The sequence below is a fragment of the Orcinus orca genome, chromosome 3 (genome assembly GCF_937001465.1).
Source record: "Orcinus orca chromosome 3, mOrcOrc1.1, whole genome shotgun sequence".
In the NCBI taxonomy this organism is placed as follows: domain Eukaryota; kingdom Metazoa; phylum Chordata; class Mammalia; order Artiodactyla; family Delphinidae; genus Orcinus; species Orcinus orca.
Window position 1 is genome coordinate 132,044,509 of NC_064561.1, and position 24,823 is coordinate 132,069,331.

At 41.4% G+C, this 24,823-nt stretch overlaps 1 protein-coding gene across 11 annotated transcripts in view; it reads right to left on the reverse strand.

Moving 5' to 3' along the window:
• Positions 1-24,823, reverse strand: part of MAST4 (microtubule associated serine/threonine kinase family member 4) — a 575,337-nt gene that overhangs the window by 150,553 nt on the left and 399,961 nt on the right. Inside the window, exon 1 of one of the 11 annotated variants that reach the window (XM_012533373.3) lies at positions 9,789-10,230. The exons of 9 other annotated variants lie outside the window; for them this stretch is intronic. In XM_012533373.3, the coding sequence (XP_012388827.1) occupies positions 9,789-9,880 (92 nt within the window). In that variant the 5' untranslated portion in view covers positions 9,881-10,230. Of the gene's footprint in view, positions 1-9,788; positions 10,231-24,823 lie in introns of those variants that run through there. One more of the 11 variants, XM_012533374.3, reaches the window with a different exon arrangement.

The following is a 24,823-nucleotide window of genomic DNA, read 5'->3' on the forward strand; positions in this document are numbered from 1 at the left end:
TGCACTGAAGGAAGCAGAGCTCTGATCTTGAGCCTGGATTCCTATGTTAAGGAGGCTTATAGAAACCACTATTGATTTTTCACCTTAAAAATCCTAGCTTTCGGGCTTCCCTGGTGGCGCAGTGGTTGAGAGTCCGCCTGCCGATGCAGGGGACACGGGTTCGTGCCCCGGTCCGGGAAGATCCCACATGCCACGGAGTGGTTGGGCCCGTGAGCCATGGCCGCTGAGCCTGTGTGTCCGGAGCCTGTGCTCCGCAACGGGAGAGGCCACAACAGTGAGGGGCCCGCGTACCGCAAAAAAAAAAAAAAAAAAAAAAAAAAAAAATCCTAGCTTTCCATGGCTAACTTATCTAAAATTGACAGGAGTCATCGATTGAGAAAGAACGGTACATACAAAGTTCACAGGTCATATAGTAAAAATGAGGTAACTTTTATTCCTTATTAATTCTGTGGTCCAAACATCTAACCCCAGATATCAAATCCTAAAACATACAGGAAATTATAATTCGTAAACATACTGGCTCATTTTGCAGAATCCTCATCAACAACTATGACCTAAAGCACCCCTGAACTATCCCAGACTCTACCTGTCCCACCACGGCCATTTGAATCAAAAATTAAAAATTCCTTTGCTTGGGGACCTATCGTTTATGGAAAATGCAAATTCACAGTCATCCATTCAACCTGCCAAGTCAGGTGAGTGTGCCTATCAGCTGTCTTGCCACCTGTCTGCCCTTTGGAGCAGTTAAGCAAGGGTAGGCTAATTTTACAGTGAACTATTTTTTGGATTCGCAAGTAATCTGTGTTTATATACGTGGGTCTAGAATGGAGAATACCAAGAGGATAAAATTAACCTTTACCTAGAAAAATAAACTATCTGACGTGGCTTCTATATCTCCAATGCTCAGTGTCTGACGTAGGTAATCTACTGGGAAAAGTCTTCAATTTTTGTATCAGAAATCTTGACATTAGCCAAGTGAAAGTAATATTTGTACAGGAGTTATATCTCAAGTTCCAAGATCAACAAGCCACTCCAGATCAGACTAAGAAATAACATTACATAATAGTCACTTAATGGCCATTGTTTTAGTGACAAAGGTTTCATTTACCGTATTTCCTAGAGTGCTTTATTCAGCTAGCAGCTTTTCCCATGACAAACATACTTTTTCCCCTTAACCCCTTCATCTACCTGTAAAAGTAAAACATTTAATAACTAAAATTTCTAATTAAAAGATACTCATCATATAGCACTTTAAAAGATAGGAAGATTAAAGGGACATCGGTGATTTTTACGCAAGCCACAGGTTCAGTGATATTCTTCAGATCTAGTGGTTAAGAAATCTGGCAGTGGCTGGATGATGTAATGGTGACTCTCAAGAGAGATGTCGTAAGGTCCAAGTCAGGGTCCTGAGACATCGACATGCAGTGTAATGTTTAAAATTAGACAGAATAAAGCACGGCAAGAACAGCTTCAGCAAACACTCACAGGGCAAAATGGGCCTGGTGGATCCATCAGTTTTCCTCCCTTTCTGATTCTACCACCCTAGGAGACTTCACCAAGTTTCACCCGTTCCTCATTCCCTCCACCCAGATGATTCACTCAGAACCTAAAACATTATCTCCAAAAGCTATCTCCTATATGAATTTCCATGTCAGGTTAGAAAGTTTCCAAAGACATGGAGCTCCATATATATATAGATAGATAGTTAGATAGATAGATAGAGATATATATATATACATATATATATATATGGATTTTGCCTGCAATTAGTTTCCCAAGAAACCCCAAACTGTAACAAAATCAGAATCACTAATAAATGTAAATTCCAAAGTCAGCAGATTGTAGAAAGTCCCCAGGTTCTATAATAAAGCAAGTGATGGAGGAGCTTAAGATAAGATAAACATTAATGACTGTCTATTCTTCTTACCAATCTACTTTACCTTCAAATGCTGATCAAAGCCTAAATCCTCTGCTTGGGCCTTTTTTCTTTAAAACAAAACAACATGATGTTTCAGTTTGATATTGCTATAATTACCTCTCTAACAAACATATCCAATAACCATTAGTGTAGCTAAAACTCCCACTGGTCTTCTCATGCTATTAATAAGATTTAAGGTCAATATTTTCAGAATTTAAAGCCAAGTTCACAAGGGAACTTTCCTAACTACCAAGATAGAGGAAAGAAAATAAAGTATCAGAACAAGTATTAATAACCACGTGAACTTTTTATTTAGAGATATTCCTCTAGTTACAAAATGTGCCACGGGTCACAAAAACCAAGTGTGCTGCTCAATCGATATCCAAGGCTTCTACCAACAGAGGTTGACTTTGCTTTTAATAAATAGTTCTACACACACCCTGTGCCTACTTTCATCCAGGTAGCCCCAGGACCATTTTATTATCTTGGATCTCCTATTAACTTTCAAAGGGATTACTCAGTTACCGTGATGTCACTCCCAAATGACTAGGTTACACGTAGTGAAGACAGCTCAGATTAAAAATAGCTTTGTGCGGGCTTACTCACACTGAGAGCTGGGTGTGCTGGAGAGTGAGACAGGGGTTCAGAGCCTCTAGTCCTGAGCTCCCTGAGAAACCAGCCTATTTCCATCTCAACCTACACAAGGAGGACTCTCCCAAAGTCTTCCGAATAAAGCCCTACCCCAAGCCCTCTCCTCCATGAGCTGTCTCCACATAGGGGAGATTTCTCAATCCCAGCGACTGTCAGTTTTTAGCCCAGAAGGCAGATAGATGGTCTCTATCTTGAGGCTTACGATTCCCCTGTTTTAAAAGTATCACTTGGGCTTCTGATAACAGGATACATGCGTAAAGAGAAGCAAACAGAGCCATAAAAACATATAACGTTCACCCCCCTCACTGTGAACTTATGACACACACATACCCCTTCCAGTGTCAACCAGGTAGAGCGACGAATAGCCCATGCGTCCCCAGGGAGCATATGCTCCCCATTCTAAAGCTTGGTTTTTAATGGACTTCTTTTGAAATCTACTTTTTAAGGTCTCACACATTTTTCTCTCTCATTCCTTTCCTCCTCCCTCTTTCTGCTTCTCTCTCCCCTCACAAAAGACCTACAAATTCAGGGGCAAAACAAATGATCTGTCATCTCCTGTTGTAAACCTCCCACTAGAAGCTTGAAGCAATATTTCTGAGATGTGCATATTCCGGCTCACATCCTTTGTGTCTGGCCAGCCTGAAGACCCGGAGAACATGCTGCTCCGGTGTGGGGCAGCCAGGCTCTGCACACAAGTCACTCAGAGAGCTGCTGGGAGCTCCTAACCTGGGGTCTCCACGTTCTCCTCTCCCTCAGGAGTCTCCCTTATTAGGCTGGGGGAGGGGTGCAGGAGTGAGAGCCTTAGGCACCAGTGCCGATGTCAGAGCTAACTAGAGACAAGATGGGAGGATGACAAGATGAGAGGACGGAAGGGCGAGCCCCGCAGTGATGGGCAGGCCTGTCCCACCTGTGGAAAATGCAGTCTAGAGCATGAAGACAGAAAGATGAAAGGAAGCAGTTACGAAACAGGCCTGGGCAAAGCAAGGAGTGGGAGGAAAACGGGTGCAAAGACTCGGGGAGGGGCAGAGCCTGCAGGTCAGGCGTAGAGAGGATGAGAGCATGGATGTGAGCGCCAGGTTTCAGCCACTTGTGGAATAGGCTTGAGGGGCGGGGCGGACAGCGTACCCTCCCTCCATCTGTACTTGGCTCAGATTCAGGCTCAGGCAGAGTCAACGAGGGGGCAGGTAGGGGCTAGAGACCCTCAGCAGAGCAGCTCCAACTGTAAACATGTCAGAAAGCAGATACTCAGGAGGCTGGGGAAAGAACTTGAGCTTCCAGAGGGGAGGGGAAAGGAAGCTGTCATTGCCTGTCTGGGTGATGAAGCGGACGATAAAGTGAGCAACACTGAGTAAGGGGATATGATTCAGGGAGGAGGGCTGACGGGCCAGCTGCGAATGTGCAGAGGCTGGTACACAAGGATGTGTGGCTGCTGTGCTTAGCTACCCACAGAGGGAGGGGTGCCACCCATGGTCTCCAATGCCTCGCTTACTTCACTTCTGCTTTCCTGGCTCCTCCCGCCGCCCTGAGCCCACCCCTCTGCTGCCGGGGTTCACGCTGAAGTCACCAGGACTCCCCAGTCGTCAGACACAACGCGCACCACGGTTCATCTCCGTGGAGCGGTAGTTGATCATTCTGTCGGGATCTCTGTGAGAACACTCTGCCAGCTTCCTTCCCTCTTACGGGACTCTCCTCCACGTCTCCCTTCCAGCTCCTATCTGCATCTCTGCCCACTCCTTAAATGGGGCATCTTTAGCTCTCCCACAGATTAATCTAACATATTTCTCATGGTCCTAATGAGGACACCCAAGCCTCTTATCTCTGGTCCAGCCTCCTTGAGTGCCCTGGACCTACCATCCAACTGCCTGCCTTGAGGCTCGCTCTTTCTTGCCGCAGAGCCTTGGCTGTTCCCAGATGCCTGCTCCCAAAGTCTTCCCGCCGACGGCTCTTTCTCATCCTTTAGATCTCTTGAATATCACCTCTTCAAAGACCTTCCCCGACCACACGATCTAAAGTAGTCCCCGCACTGTCACTCTCTCTTCTCAGCTCTTGCTTACAGCCTTCAGAACACAGTGACCACCACTTGACTTATTTAGATGTTGGTTTATTTGTGAGGCCCAAGCATTGTCTGGTTTACCTCTATTTCCCTGGCCCAGCACAGGACACTGGTGCTGTACCAGCTGAATGAAGGAATGGAAGCTCCACAGTACTCAGCACACAACAGGTGCTCAATAAATGTGGATGAAGGAGCCTCTGGGGACACAAGGGGTGAGTACAAGTACTTGTGTCTTATATGTACAGGTGATTCTCCATTTCCCTGGTTCCCCAAGTAAAAACCCCCAGGGCCATTGTGGTATCTTTCTTCATCCCTCAGAGCCAATAGCTCATCACCTTCTCCCAATTTTATGTCCTTAATATCTCTCAAGGCGTAATCTCACCACATTCTTTGCTCAGGCCTGCAAAACCCTTTAGAAAGGCTACCGCAATAACTCATTCATTGGTTTCGAGGTCCCACCCTCTCTTCTCAGACCTAAACTCCCCAAGTGCTGCTAGACATGTCTCTCTCCCACTGGATAAAGGCCAAGCTCCCACAAATACCAAGTGTCTCAACGCTCCTCCTCAGTCATTATCCACTACTCATCCCCTTGTTGTAATGACAGTAACCGTATTAATAGTTGGAGTTCATTAAGGCTTTTCGATGTGAGTCATTGCATTAAGCATTTTATACATATGAACATATTTTAATCTTTATACCAATCCTATGAGACAAGTAATTTACTTGTCTCTACTTTATAGACAGAGCAACTGAAGTCCAAAGAAGGTAACTTACTCAGTATACAATATCACAGAGTTAAGATTCGAACTCAGGTAAACTGGCTTCAGATCAACCCTCTTAACCATTGTGCTCTATTATGTAGCCTCTTTAAACTTTATGCTTCAGCAGTACCGAGTTATGCTTCTGGTTCTTTATGCTCCAGCAATACTGAGCTATGTATAATCCCTTGAACTCTGCTGTTGCCAAGGCCTCCATGCCTTCGTACACACCATTTCTTTCACTTCCTGGGAAGGCCTTGTCTTCCTGTCTGATAAATACCAATGTACCCTTCAAAACCTCCCCAAGGTTTTCTATCTGGTGCATCTCCCGGCTCCTTTGTACCTGGTAAATACTTCCTGATTGCCCTGGTTTGCAATGATTCATCTGCATGTCTTCACTGAAGGCATGCCTATGGCTTTCAGCTTTGGGTAACAGTGCCCAGGCAAACAACAGATGCTCAATAAACGTGGATTTAACTGGGCTTTCTGTAAAAGGGGTAAGCACGGGTTAACCAATATCTAACATGCCAAGGCAGGAGAGAAGCATATTCCATGCTTTTTAAAGACATATATTCATGCTCAAAACAAAAGAAAAACTCACCAAACACTACAGATGTTTCTGAAGAGAAGATGCAGTGTGCATAAAATTTCAACGCCTTCTGACAACTACAGCAGTTAAAGATCCCTGAATGTACCTGCTGTTCATTGTAACTGCTGAGTAATGTGAATTTAGCAAAAAACAAAGCAAAACCAAAATAACCTTTTATCCCAAGGTTCTCAGAAAAATATATCTGGAACCTTTCTCAAAGTGATGAACTGAGTCACAAACTACCCAATGGCCTGGGTAGGATTGTACTGACTTAGGTGTCACTGAGGTTTGGACATTATCACTTAAGCCCAAAGAAAACATGACAGATTTCTGACCACTGAGGTTAAAAATCAAGCATCTTCTAGAGTCTCTAGACTTCAACGAAACTAAAAGCGCACTTCAGAACTAAGCAGCAACATTTCTAAATCAATGGTAGTCCTTTCTTCACAGTGAGACAGAGGAGACATAAGTCAAAGAGAAGTTGGATCCCTTCTGCCTCGAAATTTTTAATCCAACGGGAAAGGAAAAGATGTTACAAACAAATAGTAACAAAAAGCAGGCAAACTAATTGCCATCCTGCCTTGCAAGGGGATCCTGAAGTGAACGGAGAATCCGCAGGTCTATGAAACTCACAGCCTCTAAAACATGCGATTCTTACTTCAGTTTAAAACAACACATTTTCGTTTAAATACCCTGTTCATTCAGCCTAGATTTTTGTCCCTCAGAGCAGCAGGTGAATGGCTGTATTGAGACTACCTTGAGGAAATGAAGGAGGGGGAGAGATAGGCCAAGCCCATCATAAAAAAGGAACCATTACCAATGGAAATGTGAGCTTTACAGCAAAACATCGGACAAAGTCAGTGTGCCTCCAGACAACCCAGTGTCTGCCGCAGTCCAAGCAAAAAGGAATGAAGGCAACAACATGATCATCGTTGGGACGCAGCACAAGTAAGCCAGGCTTTCGGTGCATCAGGACCTGTTCAAGAGTCTAGGCCTGAGAGTCATTCTGTAGGTGCCTTTCCCCAAGAACTCAGGGAGTTATGGGCCCATGCAGGGCTTTGAGTTGGAAGAGAAACCTTAAACGTGTTCCCATGAGAGGGCAAACCAAAAAACCAGAGCCATGCTAAACTGGCAAGGCAGATGCGATGCAGCAAAAACCCAAAGTCCTCTGTGTTGGCAATTTCTACCATGATACAGATTTAAGGGAAGAGTCTGAAACCATTCAGCCTCTCTTCTGTCTAAGTGGTACCAAACATCCTATCCCTAGGAGCTCCAAGACGCTCATTCACAGGCTCAAAGCTGGATTTTACTCTTTGATAGACGCAAGAAGCTGATATAAAGAAAAGGTTATGATGAAGTCCTCTGGATTACAATGTAATCAGAACAAGTAGCTGGGATAAAATATGCAAAATGAATGATCTGTCGAACAAAGTCAGCAAATGTGCAGAGAAGCAGCCAGGCTTGGGCAGGAGAGCTGTTCCAAGGGCCCAGGCACGTCCAGCTGAGGATGAGGGCAGGGCACCCTCACCTGGACAGTGGGCACACCCTCAGGGAAGCTGGCAAAAGCATCGGGCTACTTGGGAAAGGAGAGGTCCTTTTAAAAGGGCAGATTTAGGGAAACTGATCAGTGCTGTAAGAAACAGGGTTAATGTGGCACTTAGAGGAGGAAAAGGATGTAGAGCAGTTAAGGGAGGTCACAGAAGGGGAAGAGTCACACTATAAGCATACACTTCATGTCCTTACGAAAGGACGCAGAGCCAGAACTGATCACTGTATAATAAGAGAAAGCAATGGCCACGTACACTGACCCGGAGAGAGGGACACCTGCCCGTCACCTTCCTGAAGCTACCTAATACATAGAAGGCAGTCCCAGCCCTGTGAGACCTGTAAGTAGATGTATCTAGAGATGATCTTCAGGATATATATTTCCAAACTCCATGAATCTAGGAAATCCCAAATAACAAACAGGCTGTGACAACCTCTACTCTGAGACGGGAGGGAAGAAATTCCACCTCCCTCTCTGTATCACTAAACTGAAGATACGGGCCCATGACTTGGGGAATGGACACAGCCCTCCCACACCCTCATTTGGTTGGGAGGAATCCAAGTTCCTTCAGAACCTAGGCTCTCTGCCAGTGTGAGCTGTCTAAAATGGAGTGCTCTGAGCTGGATAGATACTGTCCAAAGGCCATGGTCAGACCAGCCTGAGAATTTTTTATGGATTTGACTCAATAATAGTATCAAACAGGTAGGTGTGGGGAAGAAAGATTCCAGATGCTTTTCGGTTTCAGACACACGGGTGTGATGCCAGAGCAGACTTATCTTCCCAAGAAGTGGTTCTAGGTGAGAGTAGCAGCTGCATCACCGCCAGGGCTACGTCACTCAGACATATTTAAGGGCTCCTGACAAAGAAGTTATAGGATTTACTGCCATGAGGAGTAGGGACCTGGTTCAGGAACAGTAAGTATCTCTTCAACTGATTCGTTGTTTGGGGGGTTTGGCGCACGGATGACACAGCCTGTTAAAAAATGACCAATACCAAAAGAGTGTCTCTGAACATTATAGCAGAAAAGCACAGCCACCTTATTTAAAAGACACAACTATAGAATCATATGGTTTAGTGGGACTAATATTGTTCAAGTTGCATTAAAAGGTAAGTATAACTTAAAAATCGACGCAATCATGCTCTCTCTCTCTCTCTCTCTCTCTGAGACACATACACACAAACACACACACACGTTTGTTTGTGTATGTATAAACAGCATGTGTCAGGGTATTCCAGGACGCTTCTGAAAATTAAGAAATACCATGAGAAATGTCAAATGCAAACACTACTAAGTTTTCCAAAGTATTATGTATTTGCACTTATGCTACAAAAAGTTACTGGTATAACCAAACAGAATGAACCATCTTCCTGTGTTCTTTAAACACTGGAGCATAGAGATGACTCTACCAATCTGATAGCCAAGCATTCTGTTTATTTGACTGCATGCACCTTTGCCCTCGTGCATGTTCACGTGTATGTTCAGGGCGAGTTTTGAAGAAAAACAAAGAATCTATATTTACACAACTCAAAGGGTGTGCCCCTCTAAAACCAAAATCATGCCACCTGTCTGTGCTGGACACAAATGTGGAGAGAGAAGAAACACCTGCTTTAAAATCATTTTCTCTCACCCAAGTGTCAGCAACTAACTCTCAACTGTCTTTCACTTGTGGCATGAGCTTCACCTTGATTTTAAAATCTTTCTTCTTTTCACCTGTTCTAACAAATACATGTTACAAAATGAAAAGGCCAGTCTACTTTTAGAAATAAATGTCAGCAAATCAATTTTTAAAAATGCAAAGTTATGCAGACGTTTCTCTTTAAGCAGACAATATGAAACAGACAAGCTTGAGCTATCTTTGAATCGTACATTTGCATCGTATAAAGGTTAAATATTTCATAGAGGGAAGCATCTGAAAGGCTCTACAGAGTAACAGAAGCTCCACCGCCTGAGTGAATGAAACGGATAAATGATCAGATCAAAGAGAGGGAAAAAGTATCTCCTCCCCCTTCCCTTCTCTCCCCACCACTCACAACTCGAGGTCTGACTCTCCACATTTCTGAAGAACTCCGAAAAGCACATTCATCAGCGTGACCCAGGAAAACCACAGAGGAGGCAACACCTGAACCAGGGCCCCCCAGCAGAGTATAAACTTTTCAAACTGTAACCCAATCAACAAAACCCCAGTTGCTAAGGGGGCCCAGGCAGCCGGGCAGCCTCCTAAGCCAAAGCATTCATTCCCTCTCCAGGCTAAAAGGACCCCCAAGTTTTTTACCTTTGTGTTCGCCGAAGCCTGTTCCCACTCCTCAAATGAGGCATAGTAAAGTTTGAGAGCACGGTCCAAAAATTTGGGTCAGACATATCCATTTCTTTCTCGCTTCAATTCACTGTAGGTTCAAGGCCATAAGACCAAAACGGAGGGAGGAGGGGGAAAAAAAAAGACAAAAAAGATCCCAATTATCTACTCACTGCCTCCAGAGGAAACGTGCTGCGAACTGTGATCTCAAGAACAACTTGGAGCGTGAGTGAGAAGTACCCGTCCTAGCCTTTAATCAACACACAGCTATTTCTCCAAGGTTCAGGAAACTTGTTTCCTCCTGGGTTTGCCCTCTCCTGGTCAGCCTTGGCCAGCTATAAACAGTAATTACAAGAGTTGGGCCGTGCGTTCGGCTCAAAATGTTGTCTGTGTGTGATTCAGTCCAAGGTACTTTGTCATCTGTTTGGCAGATACCATTTGCAGCTCCTGCGGGGGGGTGGGGATGGGCAGGGGAGAGGACTAGTTTAAGTATTTGGTTCCGGGAGGCTGGCGCTTATCAGCAAAACCATTCAACATCCGAACATGCCCAGTGCTGAGCTTCCTCTCGGTATCTACATACAAGGAAAGGAATGTAAATGGAAAAAGCTCCTCTTCTTCGCCCCTCCTCGAAAAACGGAAACTTAAAAGCACTTATAGAAAGCTGGCCTGTTGGCGGACTCCAGCCGGACACCTTTGTGCAGCCTCAGCGGGAAGGGGCCAGGCGGCGGGACCGGTCCCCACCGCAGACACTCCCCATAGGAGCGGGGCCTCATGGGAAAGGGAGCAGACGGGACCGGTGCGTGAGCCCAGGAGGACTGGGACACCCTAGCATCTCCCGCCGCCGCGCCCCCAGCGCGGAGCCCCTGGTGGATCGGTCCCTCCAAAGAAATTAAACCCAGCGCGATCCGGAACCCGGTGGAGTGCACAGCGCACACCTGGAGGCTGATGCGTGATTCACTGAAGACTGGATCACCAGGAAAACACTCCAAGAAAGTCAGTAATGGCTCTGCCGAGGGACGCTGTTTGTCGTGTAGGAAAAGCACGCCGAGGGAATGCCACACTCACCTAAAACCTCAGTAAACTTTATTTTTGAGTTTACATCCATTTGATGAATTGCTACAGCGCACACCTGTCTGGCTTCACCCTATCTAGGGACTGGTCAACCACTACCTGTGAAGATACGACCTGGCACTTAGTTAACCAATGCTAGAATCATTTTCCTGCCATAAGTGTTAAGACTTTGAAAGGAAGGAATGAAGGGGAGGTTGAACCAATGTTACAGTTATTCATTTTGAAGAAAACCACAGGATTCCAATAACTCCCCAAACCCACCAATGCTTATGATTAAGTATATAAAGAAAACACTAGAATTTAAATTAGCTACTTTAATCTGGTGTAATATGTCAAGAGATAATAAATTTAAAAAAAATGTTTAATCAAAAATAACGTTTTAAAAATGGTTTAATTCAATCAGTAAATACTGGGAACAAACTTGCTTATAGAAAGATAAGGGTGAGGAGAAAGGGGATGGGGGGTCAGCTGAGAAGGGATGGGGCTAAACAAAGAACAGGAGTCTACTTTGAGATGCTCTTTAATCCTGGGGACCCCCAGAAATATTTTCACCCCAAGCACTCGAAGAATTTCTGATGGGCCTCCTCAGATCCTTGAAATCTACAAAGGCAGACAAAGAAGACAATATTTTCTCAATTTTACATGGCAAAATACACTTCACCAGATACTTAGGGACTTGGTCCAATATTTTTTGCCCCATACTAAGCCATGTCTTCTCTTAAAAAAATGCTTTTAAATATCCAAAAAAGTATTTTTTAGAGGCTGACACAAAGATAGTACCACACTCCAGAGCAGAGCTTCCCAACCTCTGCACTGTTGACATTTTAGGCTGGATGATTTTTTGTTTGGAGGACTGCCTTGTGCATTGCAGGATGTTTAGCAGACTCCATGATCACTCCCCAATAGATGCCAGTTGTGATCGTCAATAATGTCTACAGACATTGCCAAATGTTCCTTGGGGGTGCAGAATTGCTCCTGGTTGAGAACCACCACTCTAGATAAAGGCCTTCTCTGAGATAGGTAGTATAGAGCATTGCTTAAGAGCAAGAATCTTGGGTTTGAATTCTGCATCCAACACTTACTGTGACCTTAAGCAAGTCACCTAATGTCTGCCCATTTTCCCTGTTTTTATGGGGTCCATGATAGGACCAACCTCTAAGAGGTTCACACACATAAATGAGATGACATACATAAAGCCCTTCATGCAGTGTCTAGAGCACAACGCACATAAATGTTGGCAATATGCAGAAGCTAAGAGAATACCATGCAGAGAGATGCAAGACTGGAGCAGAGGGCATCCTACATCATACTCTCTACTTTCATGGCACTCTGAAGATGCCTCTACAGGGGTGCTGGTCACACTGTATTACAATTGACTGTTTACTGCTGCCTTTCCTGTTAGTCTATGAGCTTCCTCAAGGCTAAAGTCATGTTTTATTGATCTCTGTACTTCTACAAGCTGACAGTTCCTGATTTATGTAAGCATTCAAGACATGTTTTTTGAAAGGAGATACTTCAGATGCTCAGGTATCTATTCTTTCTTTCAAGATGCCCTGAAATCTATCTGTTTTAGCAGGTCAATTGAGTTTCTCAAAGAATCCTGAATTTTTAAGAATCCCAGGAGGATATTTTTAAACTCTAAAGACTTATTGATTCATTTTTATCTATATTCTGTAACTGGAAACAGAAGTGTTAGGCTAACATTCTTCAGGTCTTAACGTGGCTTTAAGAAATGTCACAACCAAATCCAGGGGAAACTCTCTTTGAATCCTACCCCCTACCCCATCCCCAAAGATAAGCCCAGGGAAAAATTTTTGTGCTCACTCTTTAGGTATCCAGATAATTAACATATCAGAGGCCGCTCAGAGCAGAACAATGAAGCTGGTGAAAGGGGACTTGAAAGTGTGCTATATAAACTGTGGGTTGAAGGAACTCTGGTGAATGTGGAAAAGAAAAGATTTAGGGAACAAGCAACAGCTGTCCTTGAATACTGAAATAACTACCATGTGGAAGGACCTTCAAATGCAAAGATGAAAAAGGCTGAAACAACAAGGAAGGACTTCCTGTGTGGGTGTTTGAGGAGAGGTAAACTGTAGTGATACAGTGGGTGAGAGTCAAGTTCTGGATGATTGAACTCTGGGGCAACTCTGCACCACCAACTCTCATATCCTCCATGGTCCTTCCAGAAAAGCCTACATATGTGGGCAACACCCATAAAAATGATAGCAATAAAATGGATAAATCAATAAAACATTAATTTCTTCTCTTGACTGAATAATACATATTTTGGTCTGTGGGCAGCAGATGTCATAACTCTCTCCACCCTGTGCATTTTGGGGAATCCACCGTGCAGATTCTCAAGGTGCTGGGTAAAGACCTGAGTATTTTAAACTACTTTAATGTTTACTTTAAACATTTAATGTTTCCTTTAATGTTTTTTGCACTTCAAAGGCTTCAAGAATTGGGGTTGTATCCAAAATGAAAAATAAAAATTGGTAAAGTGAGTGAAGAACCGGAAATGAATTAGTTAATATAGTGAAAGTGGCTGATATATTCCCACACTTCTTTAAGAGTAGGAGTAGGTGTGACACTGAAGTGTAACTTGTCTTCTAACCTGTTTGACTTGATTTGGGAACTTATGATTCAGAAGGTAATGCAGTCAGCAAATACAAGAATTAAAATTGTCAGAACTGCTGACATTTTTCTACAGACAAAATAATTATATGAGCAGAAACTAAAGCATATTTTAGTTGCAAATGCAGTAAAACTCTGGCTACGGAACTACGAAGGAATTGAGATTATTGGAAATTCTTAAGACTACAGCCGATCTAGGTCATTATACAAATATCCAGTCAGATTTTCTACTTACTGCACAACTAAGCCTATACAGCAGTGGACAAGTTTTGTGATCCAGAAGGCTCATTCATTTAATCAGGTTGATATTATCAGTCATTGTTTTTATGAGAAAGGTGAATGAGATTGAAAAATAAGCTTGTCAAGCTCCTGAAATGCCAGCTTAAGATGAGGTAAGTATTTAATGAAGGGTCAAATTCTTCACTGTTAACCCCTCTCCTACATATACAAGATTCCAGGTTCTTTTCACTGACTTGAATTCTCTTGTCTATGTTCCATCCGCCGACCCATGCTTATTCAGTAGGGTTTCCTTCACCCTACACAGAACAGCATTAAGGTTAATATCCCTGGAGCCTCGCCTTGAACTTAGACACTATAGGAGATTAAGTCTTCTAGTGTAAGCATGAGGCCTGGGAAGCTGTCAGCTCCCTGCACTGACACGCTTGCCATGAGGCCGTGTCCAGTGAAAAGATACGAGGGCAAGTGGAGTTAATACTGAGTTTCAAAATGTATTCTGATCATGGCCTGGTCTGGGGATTCTGCTATAAATTTACTTTGATCTCTGTCCACTCTTGTCATCAGAGTACCCAGAAGTGACTACATCCCCAAGGCTGTCCATACCTACAAGTGTACTTTGGTCATCTTCTAAATGCTGTCTTGAGAGTTTTGCGTATAGGAGTGTGAAGAGCACATTGCCCATCCTGAATGAGCAATGCTTGTAATCGCTGTATACCTTAAGAAATAAAGCTTAAAAGCTGGGCTAGAAATGTAAAGAAAGTTGCATCAATGGGAACGGGTTGTAAGAAAGCTCTTCTAGAATTACTAAGCAAATTTTTTTGCTTACATTGCTAAAATGTGAAGGAAGATAAAAAAAGATCAATGAAAATTAACTTGTAGGGATAGATCTGAATGCTGAAAAGCTAAGAGATGGATAATAAGTAGGGTTACATCGTGCTGGGCATATTAAAAAAACATTTTTAAACAATATCATAGGGCAAGAGAGATTCAGATTTCTAAAGAGAATAGATAAAACAAAGGAAACCAAACAAAACTGATTTCTCTTTCCTGATAGGTTAGGTAGAGAAGTACATAATCCACAAGGGCAGGTTGAAGGACAAGGTCCGAGAGGGGAAAGGACAGACTAAATACGAGCCAGAATGGGAAGAGAATGTGATATTTTCCTCAGGTGTTCCCTGGATCCCAGGAGAATCGGAGGCTCAGAAAATGTAGCAAATAACCAATAACTTCACAAAATTAAAGAGGAGAGAACAGATAGACATGGGAAATGAAGCACTTTTCTCCCAAATTAGCGACTCCTTGATTTGTACAAAAGATAAGTAGATTAGAACATATGATGGTGCCATTTGCAGCGAAATGGATGCACCTAGAGATTGTCACACTGAGTGAAGTCAAACAGAGAAAGACAAATATATGATTATCGCTATATGTGGAATCTAAAAAAATGGTACAAATGAACCTATTTACAAAACAGAAAGAGAGTCCCAGATGTAGAAAATAAACTTACGGTTACCAAGGGGGAAAAGGGAGGGAGGGATAAACTGAGAGATTGGGACTGACATATACACACTGCTATATATAAAACAGATAACTGTATAGCACAGGGAACTCTACTCAATACTCTGTAATGACCTATATGGGAACAGAATCTAAAAAAGAGTGGATATATATATATATGTATAACTGATTCACTTTGCTGTACAGCAGAAACTAACACAACATTGTAAATCAACTGTACTCCAATAAAAATTAATTTAAAAGAAAAAGATATGCATGGTGGCAGCCCAGCTCACAGGACCAGGGAGGGTTTCAGAATCACTGATTGTAAGCATATTACCCTAGCACTCTGTCTACCCTATCACTGACTCACAAGCAGGGTCCTGGGAGAAGCCCCATAGCCTAATCTCCCCTGGGAGAGGAGTTAGGCTGCTAGAAAATGTGTCATACTTACAGGGCTGGAGGGGGTCATCCTGCAGGAAGGAGACTACTGGGAGAGAAACAGAGAAGAGTGTGTCTCTCCGTTCAAAATCAGCCGTCTGCAAGAGCCATCAATAAACCAAGCAGAGCACTGGCCTCCAACAGAGCTCAGCAATCCAATTACGGAGCAGAGAGCAATGCTGCGAGACCAACGCCAACATCTGACAAATAGGAAGGCTAACTTCGAGACTGCTTTAAGACCACACTTCCTTGCCACTTCCTGTAGACAGCCTTCCTATGAGCCTCCTTCCCCCTACTGGGTTAGGTATCCCTCTATTGAGCTCTGCACCTGAGAGCTCCTGCATGAAAAGTGTTCCCCCACCGTATCAGAATCTGTATGTTTGCAGATCACTCCCCCTTAGAGTAAGAGCTCAGTGAGGGCAGGGTCTGTATCTCCATCTTTTAATCCTCAATACACCATTAGGATGAATGTGAAGACAAGGGATAAAGGGAGGAAGAATTTGCTCAGGGTTAGAAAGATACTTGAAAGCAAGTATTTTTAAGACGGACCCCTTACCTGTTTTAAAAAGCCCTTTCTGTCTATTCCTCTTGGAATTTCATGAGCCCATACCATTATTCATATACACTGTACCTGTTAGACAGGTCTACTGCCTCAGATTTCAAAATCTCAGAAAAGAGACCACACACATGTAGCTGTGTATCCGTAGACACATGTAAATATGTGTCTAACTAGTTTGTATGAAATCCAAAATGCTTTTTGAGTAACAGTGAACCTCAGATACTAATCATTACATTAGACTCTCAATCTGGAATTAACTTCAAGGACATGGTGTTTCTTGATCCAGAAGCTTGGTCTAAGGTACATCATTTCTCATCCAGCTCCTGAGCATGAATTACAGTGCAATTATAAGAAGTGTCAATTAAGTGGGTCAGTGTGGTTATATTTAGCCCTATAGTAGCTGACACTAAGACCTTTCTGTAATATAAGATTAAGGTTAATTTATCAGTTCTTCTTTTCTTGAATATTTTTCCAGGTCAGGCATCTACAGTTATTGAAAATTATCCCATTAAAATAAGAGGTAAAAATTTCCATTGAAGTACCACATAGGGAACATATACAGACAGAGGTAGAAACCATGTGCTTCTGCAGAAATCAGAATTTTATTCCATTCTTAAAGTTGACTCAAATTATTCCACAAATCAGAGGATAATGTGTCAGCGAAGACACAAAATTTTTTAGCCAAGGACTTCTCAAGCAAGCTTCAATCATTGGATTTATTAATTTATATCATTTTTATAACAACAAAAATTTTTTTCTGAATGTTAACCTTTCATTTTGTTTCAATTTAGGTGTGTTTAAACTTTTTTATTTTTTTACATCTTTATTGGAGTATAATTGCTTTATTATGTTGTGTTAGTTTCTGCTGTACAACAAAGTGAACCAGCTATATGTATACATACATCCCCATATCCCCTCCTTCTTGCGTCTCCCTCCCACCCTTCCTATTCCACCCCTCTAGGTGGACACAAAGCACCGAGCTGATCTCCCTGTGCTATGCGACTGCTTCCCACTAGCTATCTATTTTACATTTGGTAGTGTATATATGTCCATGCCACTCTATCACTTCGTCCCGGCTTCCTCTTCCCCCCCAGTGTCCTCAAGTTCGTTCTCAGTACCCTTTTTTTAGATTCCTTATATATGCATTAGCATACGTTATTTGAACAACAAAATTTTTAAAGAAATATTAACTCATAGGAGAATAAATATGATGTTAAGCATAAAAAGTGATAATATTTTCACTTTTCATAAATCATAGAAATGCAATTAAAACATCAATCAGATATTTTTTACCTGTTTAACTGGCAAAGACTAAAAAAAAGGTAATACTCAATGCTGGTGAGAGCTCAAGGAGATAAATACACTTTACCAACTTTCTGGAAAGTAATCTGGAGAATGAAAACACACACACTACACATATGCACATGCATATAGACGTATGTGTACGTATACACAGATATTTACATATAAATGTCTATGTGTGCATATATACATATAAATAATATACACACACATATATATTTGAACTAAGTCCGCATTCTAGAAATTATACAAATCTAATTGAGTAAATGCACAAAAATCTATGCATATGAAAATTAATCTTAGAATTCCTTGTAATAGTATAACATTGGGAAAAACCCAAAGGTACAAGACAAGGGCAACTGTTAATAAATATTGAACAGCCATAAAATGAAATATTATAAAACCAATAAAGACCATTGTGGTAGAAAGAGTAATGCATTCCAAACATACGAGGTTCTAATTCCTTGAACCTGTAAATATGTTACCTTAATAGGAATTTTGCGGATGTGATTAAATTAAGGATATCGCAACAAGGAGATTATCCTATATTATCCAGGTGGGCCTTAAATGTAATCACAAATGTCTTATAAGAGGGAGGCAGAAGGAGATTTGATTATAGAAGAATGTAATATGACACTGAAGCAAGATGCTTGGCTGATGGTTTGGAAGATGGAGGCAAGATCCAGAGTGAAAGAATACAAGGAATGCAGCTCTAGTAACTGGAAAAGGCAGGGAAACACATTCTACCTAGTGTTTCTAGAGGGACCTCAGCCCTGCTGACACCATGATTTCAGCCTAGTGAAAAGGACTTTAGACCCTACAGAACTATTAGAGAATAAATATATGTTGTTCTAAGCCACTTCGTTTGTTGGTATTTGTTACAGTAGCCATAGGAAACTCAAACAATGCTTTTGAAAAATATGTAATAAGTGGCAAATGCTCCTGAAATATTTTTTTTTAAAAAAGGAAAAAATGGAGTTCTATGATCTAAATTATTTACAATGTCATAAATATGAAGGTACATGAATAAAAGAGATGGAAGTAAAGAAAGCATTTTTAGTGGACATTTATGAGTATGGGATTATGGTGATTTTATTCCTCTTTATACTTTTTAATAATAACTCTATATTATTTTTAATTAGGAAGAATCCCTTAGTTTCCATTTGACAGTGTTATCAGGACCTGAAAGTTCAAGTGCCTGAGAACTTACGAATACTTAGAAGCGTTTACAAACTTAAGACACACACCTTAACCCCAAAATTTGATAAAATTTGATTGCTGTTTTTTGACAAACAAAATTAATGCATTATGTAAAAGCTCTACAAGCCTTAGAAATATATATTAAAATTGCTTTAAAAAAGAAGTCTTCTCTACTCTCGGGAATTTTATAAATAAAAATGAAAAATATCTCTTTTCCAGACATAAAACCTTACCTGTCTATGGCAACTGGGCAAATGGGTATTTGCAAAGCTGACTGGGCTATGAATCCATACTGAGCTTTGTTTTCGGTTGAATATATATGTTATTACTTGCAGATTGGTCAGGCTGTGCATTTTATGTGATCAGTTTTGAATTCCAGACCTGCTTCCCTCCACTGAGCCACAGATGAAAGCTGTCTTCTTTCATTGCTCAGAAAAATTATATACTCTTTAAAGCAAGCTCAGTTTTAATATTAGCCAAATACGGGTGCAGTAAAAAGTGATGCTCTTAATTTCCAAGAATTATATTAGCTATAATTTGGGATCCCCTCCCCCCAGCACATAGAAACATTACTCTATATGAGGTTAGATAATTCAGATTTTACTGCCTTTACTTAGCTAGACTCTGAGGACTGAAAGGCTGCGACCAAGTTTCTGGTACCAACCATGGAAATATTGTTTGAACCAATGTATTGCCATACATGTCATAGAAGACAACCATATTAATCTTCAAAGGGATCAACAAACTTTCAAACATAAGTTATTCCAGTCAATAAGAGCTACAACAATAGCCAATCATGTCATCCATTATAGTGATAGATGGGAGACGGATGAACATCTATCAACATGAAACAAGAATTATCTCTACCAGTGGCTCTTAGGACACAGAATTCTAAAGAGTGCTAATATATCAAGGTTAAAGAAGAACAAGGGCAGATGACATGTACACGGCAGAAATAGAAAAGTGAAGAGAAAAGAGAAAATCCCACTCAAAAGTGGCAGAAAAATACACTAGTTTGGAAAATTAGAAAATGGGAGAAAAGTAAATTGGGAGAGCTTCTACTGTATATAAAGTGATAAAAGAACAACGGTATTTCCGGTTTTCTCCCTACTGGCCTCACCCTGGGCGTGGCCTCCATTACCTCCTGCCTGGGTTAATTCCATTCTCTCCCTGCTCCCCACTCCAAATTATTCTTCCAGAGCTGCCCAGCTCCATCATATGTATATAATCATTTCACTCTCCTGTGAAACAAGATTCAGTAGCTCCCCACTGCTGCAAGCAACATTTCTTCAAGGATGGTTTCTGTCCTGCTATGCTTGAATTACCTGGATTGCTCGTTAGAAATGCAGATTTGGGGAGGCTTCTCCAAACCCCCCGATCTAGGATTTCAGAACGTGAAGTCCAGGAATGTGCATTCTACCGAAGTGCCCAGGGGATTCTTATCTACATTAAGGTTTTAGAGGTTTTTCATAGGAAAATCAAAATCTCTTTAAATGGAATACTTGATAGTGCAGTCCCTTGTTAACTCTCCTGCCTCATCCTTTGACATGTGCCCTTCGTGCTTTATGCTCCAATAAGAGTAAAACATGTACTTTTCAGAAATATTGAATCACCTGAAGCTCCCCAGACACAGCAGCTCTGCCATACCTCATTGCCTTTGTACATCCTGTTCCCTGTTTCTAGAATTTCTACCTCCTCTGCCTGGAAAACTTCTGCTCATCTTTCAAGTGTGAACTGAAAGGTCACCTCTCAAGCACAGTCTGCCTAACTTTCTCTCGCATGCCTGAGTGTTTTTTCTCCTGGATCGCCAAAGCATTTTATGCATATACATTCCTCTTTCACAGCATTCATTCTACTGCGCACGATGACGTGTTTATAGGTCCAACTCTCCACTAGGCTTTAAGCTCTCCACGTACAAGGTCAGTTTTTATTCATCTGTGTATGCCTCGGAGTACACAGTATATACTCAGCAGAATGCATGGATGCACATACATTATTTTCTAAAGTTAGTTAAAAAAAAAAAACTAAACTGATTATTTTTCTATTTCCCTAATAGAAGGCTTGTGGGTTTCTACCCACAAGCCCTAGGGGGATGCTTCCAAAACCATGTTGGCTTTTGTCAACTGGTTGGATGATTTTTCTTTTAAAGCACTGCCATTATTGATAGCCTTCAAGATGATTAATAAAAAGAACAATAGAAATTTAAGTCTATGATTTTTAGGCAGATTTTAATGACTCACTAAGAAATGAATCAAAAAACTATCAGCTTTTGACTTTTCCTTCACAACAAGTATGCCTGAAGTAAAGTTACTTTGTCTTCCTTGAAAAAAGTGACTAAAAACTGGAACTCAGGCAGGGTGACCTTTATCTGAGGCTGGAAACTCAGTCCTACTGGGGACATGATCGGCACAAACAACTCACTGCTGTGATCAGAGGAGAAGCGAGAGCACCACAGCGGTAGCGCTCAAGGTGTGCAACCTGCTGAAGACCTCCCCGCAGCCCGGGACCCCCGGCTCAGCTATGTCAGCTTCCACAGCAAAACCTTCCATCCTATTTAAGAGGAGCTGCAAAGGTGAACAGACACAGCCGATCTGAGCAACCCTGGACAAGCAGCCTCCTCTGTCCATCTCCTGTCCTAGCACCTCTATTCCTCTTTGGCAAATGCCCATTCCTACATCTCAGTCCTGCTCTTATTTCACAGTCAACCAATCCCATCTGAGGGTTTAACTAAGGATTAATGTTTCAGTTGATAATATTGAAGATGCGACTATTTAGCTGGGTTTATATTTTCCATTGTTTTAAATTGAAGTATAGTTGATTTATAATGTTTCAGGTGTACAATAAAGTGATTCAGTTCTACATACATACATATATATATACACACACACACACACACACACATATATATATACTTTTTCAGATTCTTTTCCATTATAGGTTATCACAAGATATTGAGTATAGTTCCCTGTGTGATGCAGTAGGTCCTTGCTGTTTATCTAGTTTACATATAGTAGTGTATATATGTTAACCCCAGATTCTTAATTTATCCCTCTCTCCCCTTCCCCTTTGGTAACCATAAGTTGGTTTTCTGTGTCTGTGAGTCTATTTCTGTTTTTAATTTGTATCATTATTTTAGATTTCACATTTAATTGATATCATATGATATTTGTCTTTCTCTGACTTACTTCACTTAGCATGATAATCTCTCGGTCCATCCATGTTGCTGCAAATAGCATTATTTCATTCTTTTTTATGACTAATTAATATTCCATTATGTGTATATACATACATATATATGTCACATCTTCGTTATCCATTCATCTGCTGATGGACATTCAAGTTGCTTCCATGTCTTGGCTATTGTAAATAGTGCCTCTATGAACACTGGAGTGCATATATCTTTTCGAATTAGCGTTTTCACCTTTTCTGGGTATATGCCCAGGAGTGGGATGACTGGATCATATGGAAACTCTATTTTTAGTTTTTTTTAAGGAAACTCCATACTGTTTTGCATAGTGGCTGCACCAATTTACATTCCCATCAACAGTGTAGGAGGGTTCCCTTTTCTCCACATAGCTGGGTTTACATTTTCAAGAGGATTGAAAGTTTTAGAGAAAGGTACAAGGAGTAGGTATGGGGCAGAGTCCACCCCTGACTGCAGGAGTCTGAGTTCAGTGGATGAGGGTACCAATCAGAATCTGGAGACGAGTTTCCCAATGAGAGGTGGCCATCATGCCATCTCCCCACTGCTTTTCATTAGAGAAAACCAGAAGTGAAGACGCAAAACCTCGCCCTGATATAGATTCTACCGTCTCTTAGTTTCCACACAAGCATCAAGGGTAGAAGACTTACTAAATAATTATGCAGCCACCAAAAGTGATCATTATAGATTATATAAAAGCATGGTTATTTGTAACTTGAAAAAGACAAGAGAAAAAGTTTAACTACAGTATGATTATAATCATATGAAATCACGTATGCATACAGAAAAGGATTTGTAGGCATCATAGAAAACTGAACACAGTTCCTCCTAAGTGATTTATTTCAGTCTTTTATTTCTGCTATTGTTGTTTTAATATATATGAAAGAACACTGTAAATTTTAACAGTTATTTCCTGGTCTTCAGCAACTTGCTCCACGATTATATCAGTTTGCCTTGCTGCCAACTCATCTTCCCCGAAACAACTCTAACTACCTTCAAAATAACACCGCCTGATGCAAAACACACAGAAAAAGCAGGAAGGCTTGGGCTACCTCTGGTGGAGGCTCGGGGAGGGATAACCTTCAGTTGTTCACAAACACTAAACTATAAATTGCCAGGGGCTAAAACTGAACATCTGGACATCTGGAGTGGCATTTGATACTATCAAGTCCTTTCTCTCCCCTTCAAAATAACCTTTTCCTTCTATTTATCCTTTATTAGAGTCTAGTACCACAGCTTTAAAAACATAACTGCAGAATTCATGGCTCTCATAGATCCATCTACTGACTCTGTCCCAGAAATGGGATCAGATACAGCCAGCTCTCCGTAACCGCTGTTTCCCCATCCATGGATACAGAGGGCCCACCATCCTACACCATCTTATAAAAGGGACATGAGCGTCCACAGATTGTGGTGCCCATGGTGGGTCCTAGAACTAATCCCCTGTGGGTACTGAGGGGTGACTATATGTAATTCGGTGGGTTGCCAGGTATCCATAGAGTACATAAAACATGAGGTATTGTTTGTTACTTTCAGCCTTTCTGGGGAGCAAAGCCTGCTGCATATAATTTTCATAAATGGAAAGCTCTGGCCCAGTCCCACAAATCACAAAGGCCTTTTTAGTATGTGTTTTAAAAATATTGATATAAGTCAAGGCATGGAAGTTCTGAGTGGATCTAATACCCACCTGTCAACAGGTGGTCAATGGGTTGAGCCCACTGGTTAGCATAAGTAGGCAAACAAGGACAATTTTGGAAAGGAAGGAGGAAAGAAGTCTTTGTGACGTCTCATAAGTAAGTACCATGCCATAAATTATTGAATTTTTCAATGTGCTACTTCCAAGGGAAGCAAATGAAAGAACAAGTGGGAAACAATGAACAGATGAACAGACCAGAGTATGTAAACCAGACAGCCAGGTTTTATAAATGCATACTAAGTACCACAAAAATGTGTCCTTCTTCTATGCCATTGGCCACCTCAGAGGAGATTAAGGCATAACTGCTTCTTTGAATGATACAGGAATTTAAGTTCCTACATTTCAGAGTCATCATGTCTTGAGAAGCTTCCACTGCAACAATTCTGAACCTTGTTTATTTTTACTTTTCATCCAAAGACTCGGCATTTCCAGAGGGAATAACTAAAATCTGTGCTATTTTCCTACAAACAGCCCAGTAAATAAAACAATAAGAACATCTCCTTTGCCAGTGAAATCATATCTAATCTACCTGTCAGATTCCTGGAAACTCTAGAATAGATTCATATCTCAAAGTTTCCAAGAGTAGTTAAATAACTTTAAAAAAAAATCTCATAGAGAAGTATGACCACATAAACGTATCATCACCTGAGAGATGAAGGAATACAGAATAGTTGTGGTCACATGGCTCTTTAAATTTGGGTGTGAAAACTGACTTCATAAATAGAACATACTTCTAATTAAAATTTATTATTGATTTCAAAACAAAACTCATAGTATTTCCAAGGCCATATAAAAATTTATTTTTCTTTCTTTGGTTAAAGAGAATAAGCAAAGCATGAGTAACAGAAATTCACTGATGATCCATAAATTTCATCTTATGAAATTATTTTAACTTCTTGTCACAATGAACCTTCCATAGAGTTGTCAGCAACTGGCAGACTCTTAAGTCTGAATTTCACTTCTTGGGCTTCTCCCTACGAAACCTGTGTGGACTTGCCAGATAGCAGAGAAATGCCCTAAGGTAGAGATCTAGAGAAAAGTGACAAAAGCAAAATTCTCAGCTTGTGTGTGTGTGTGTGTGCATGTGCGTGTGTGTGTGTGTGTGTGTGTGTGTGTGTGTGTGTGTGAGAGAGAGAGAGAGAGAGAGTCAGCCTGACTTTTCTGGCACTGACTAA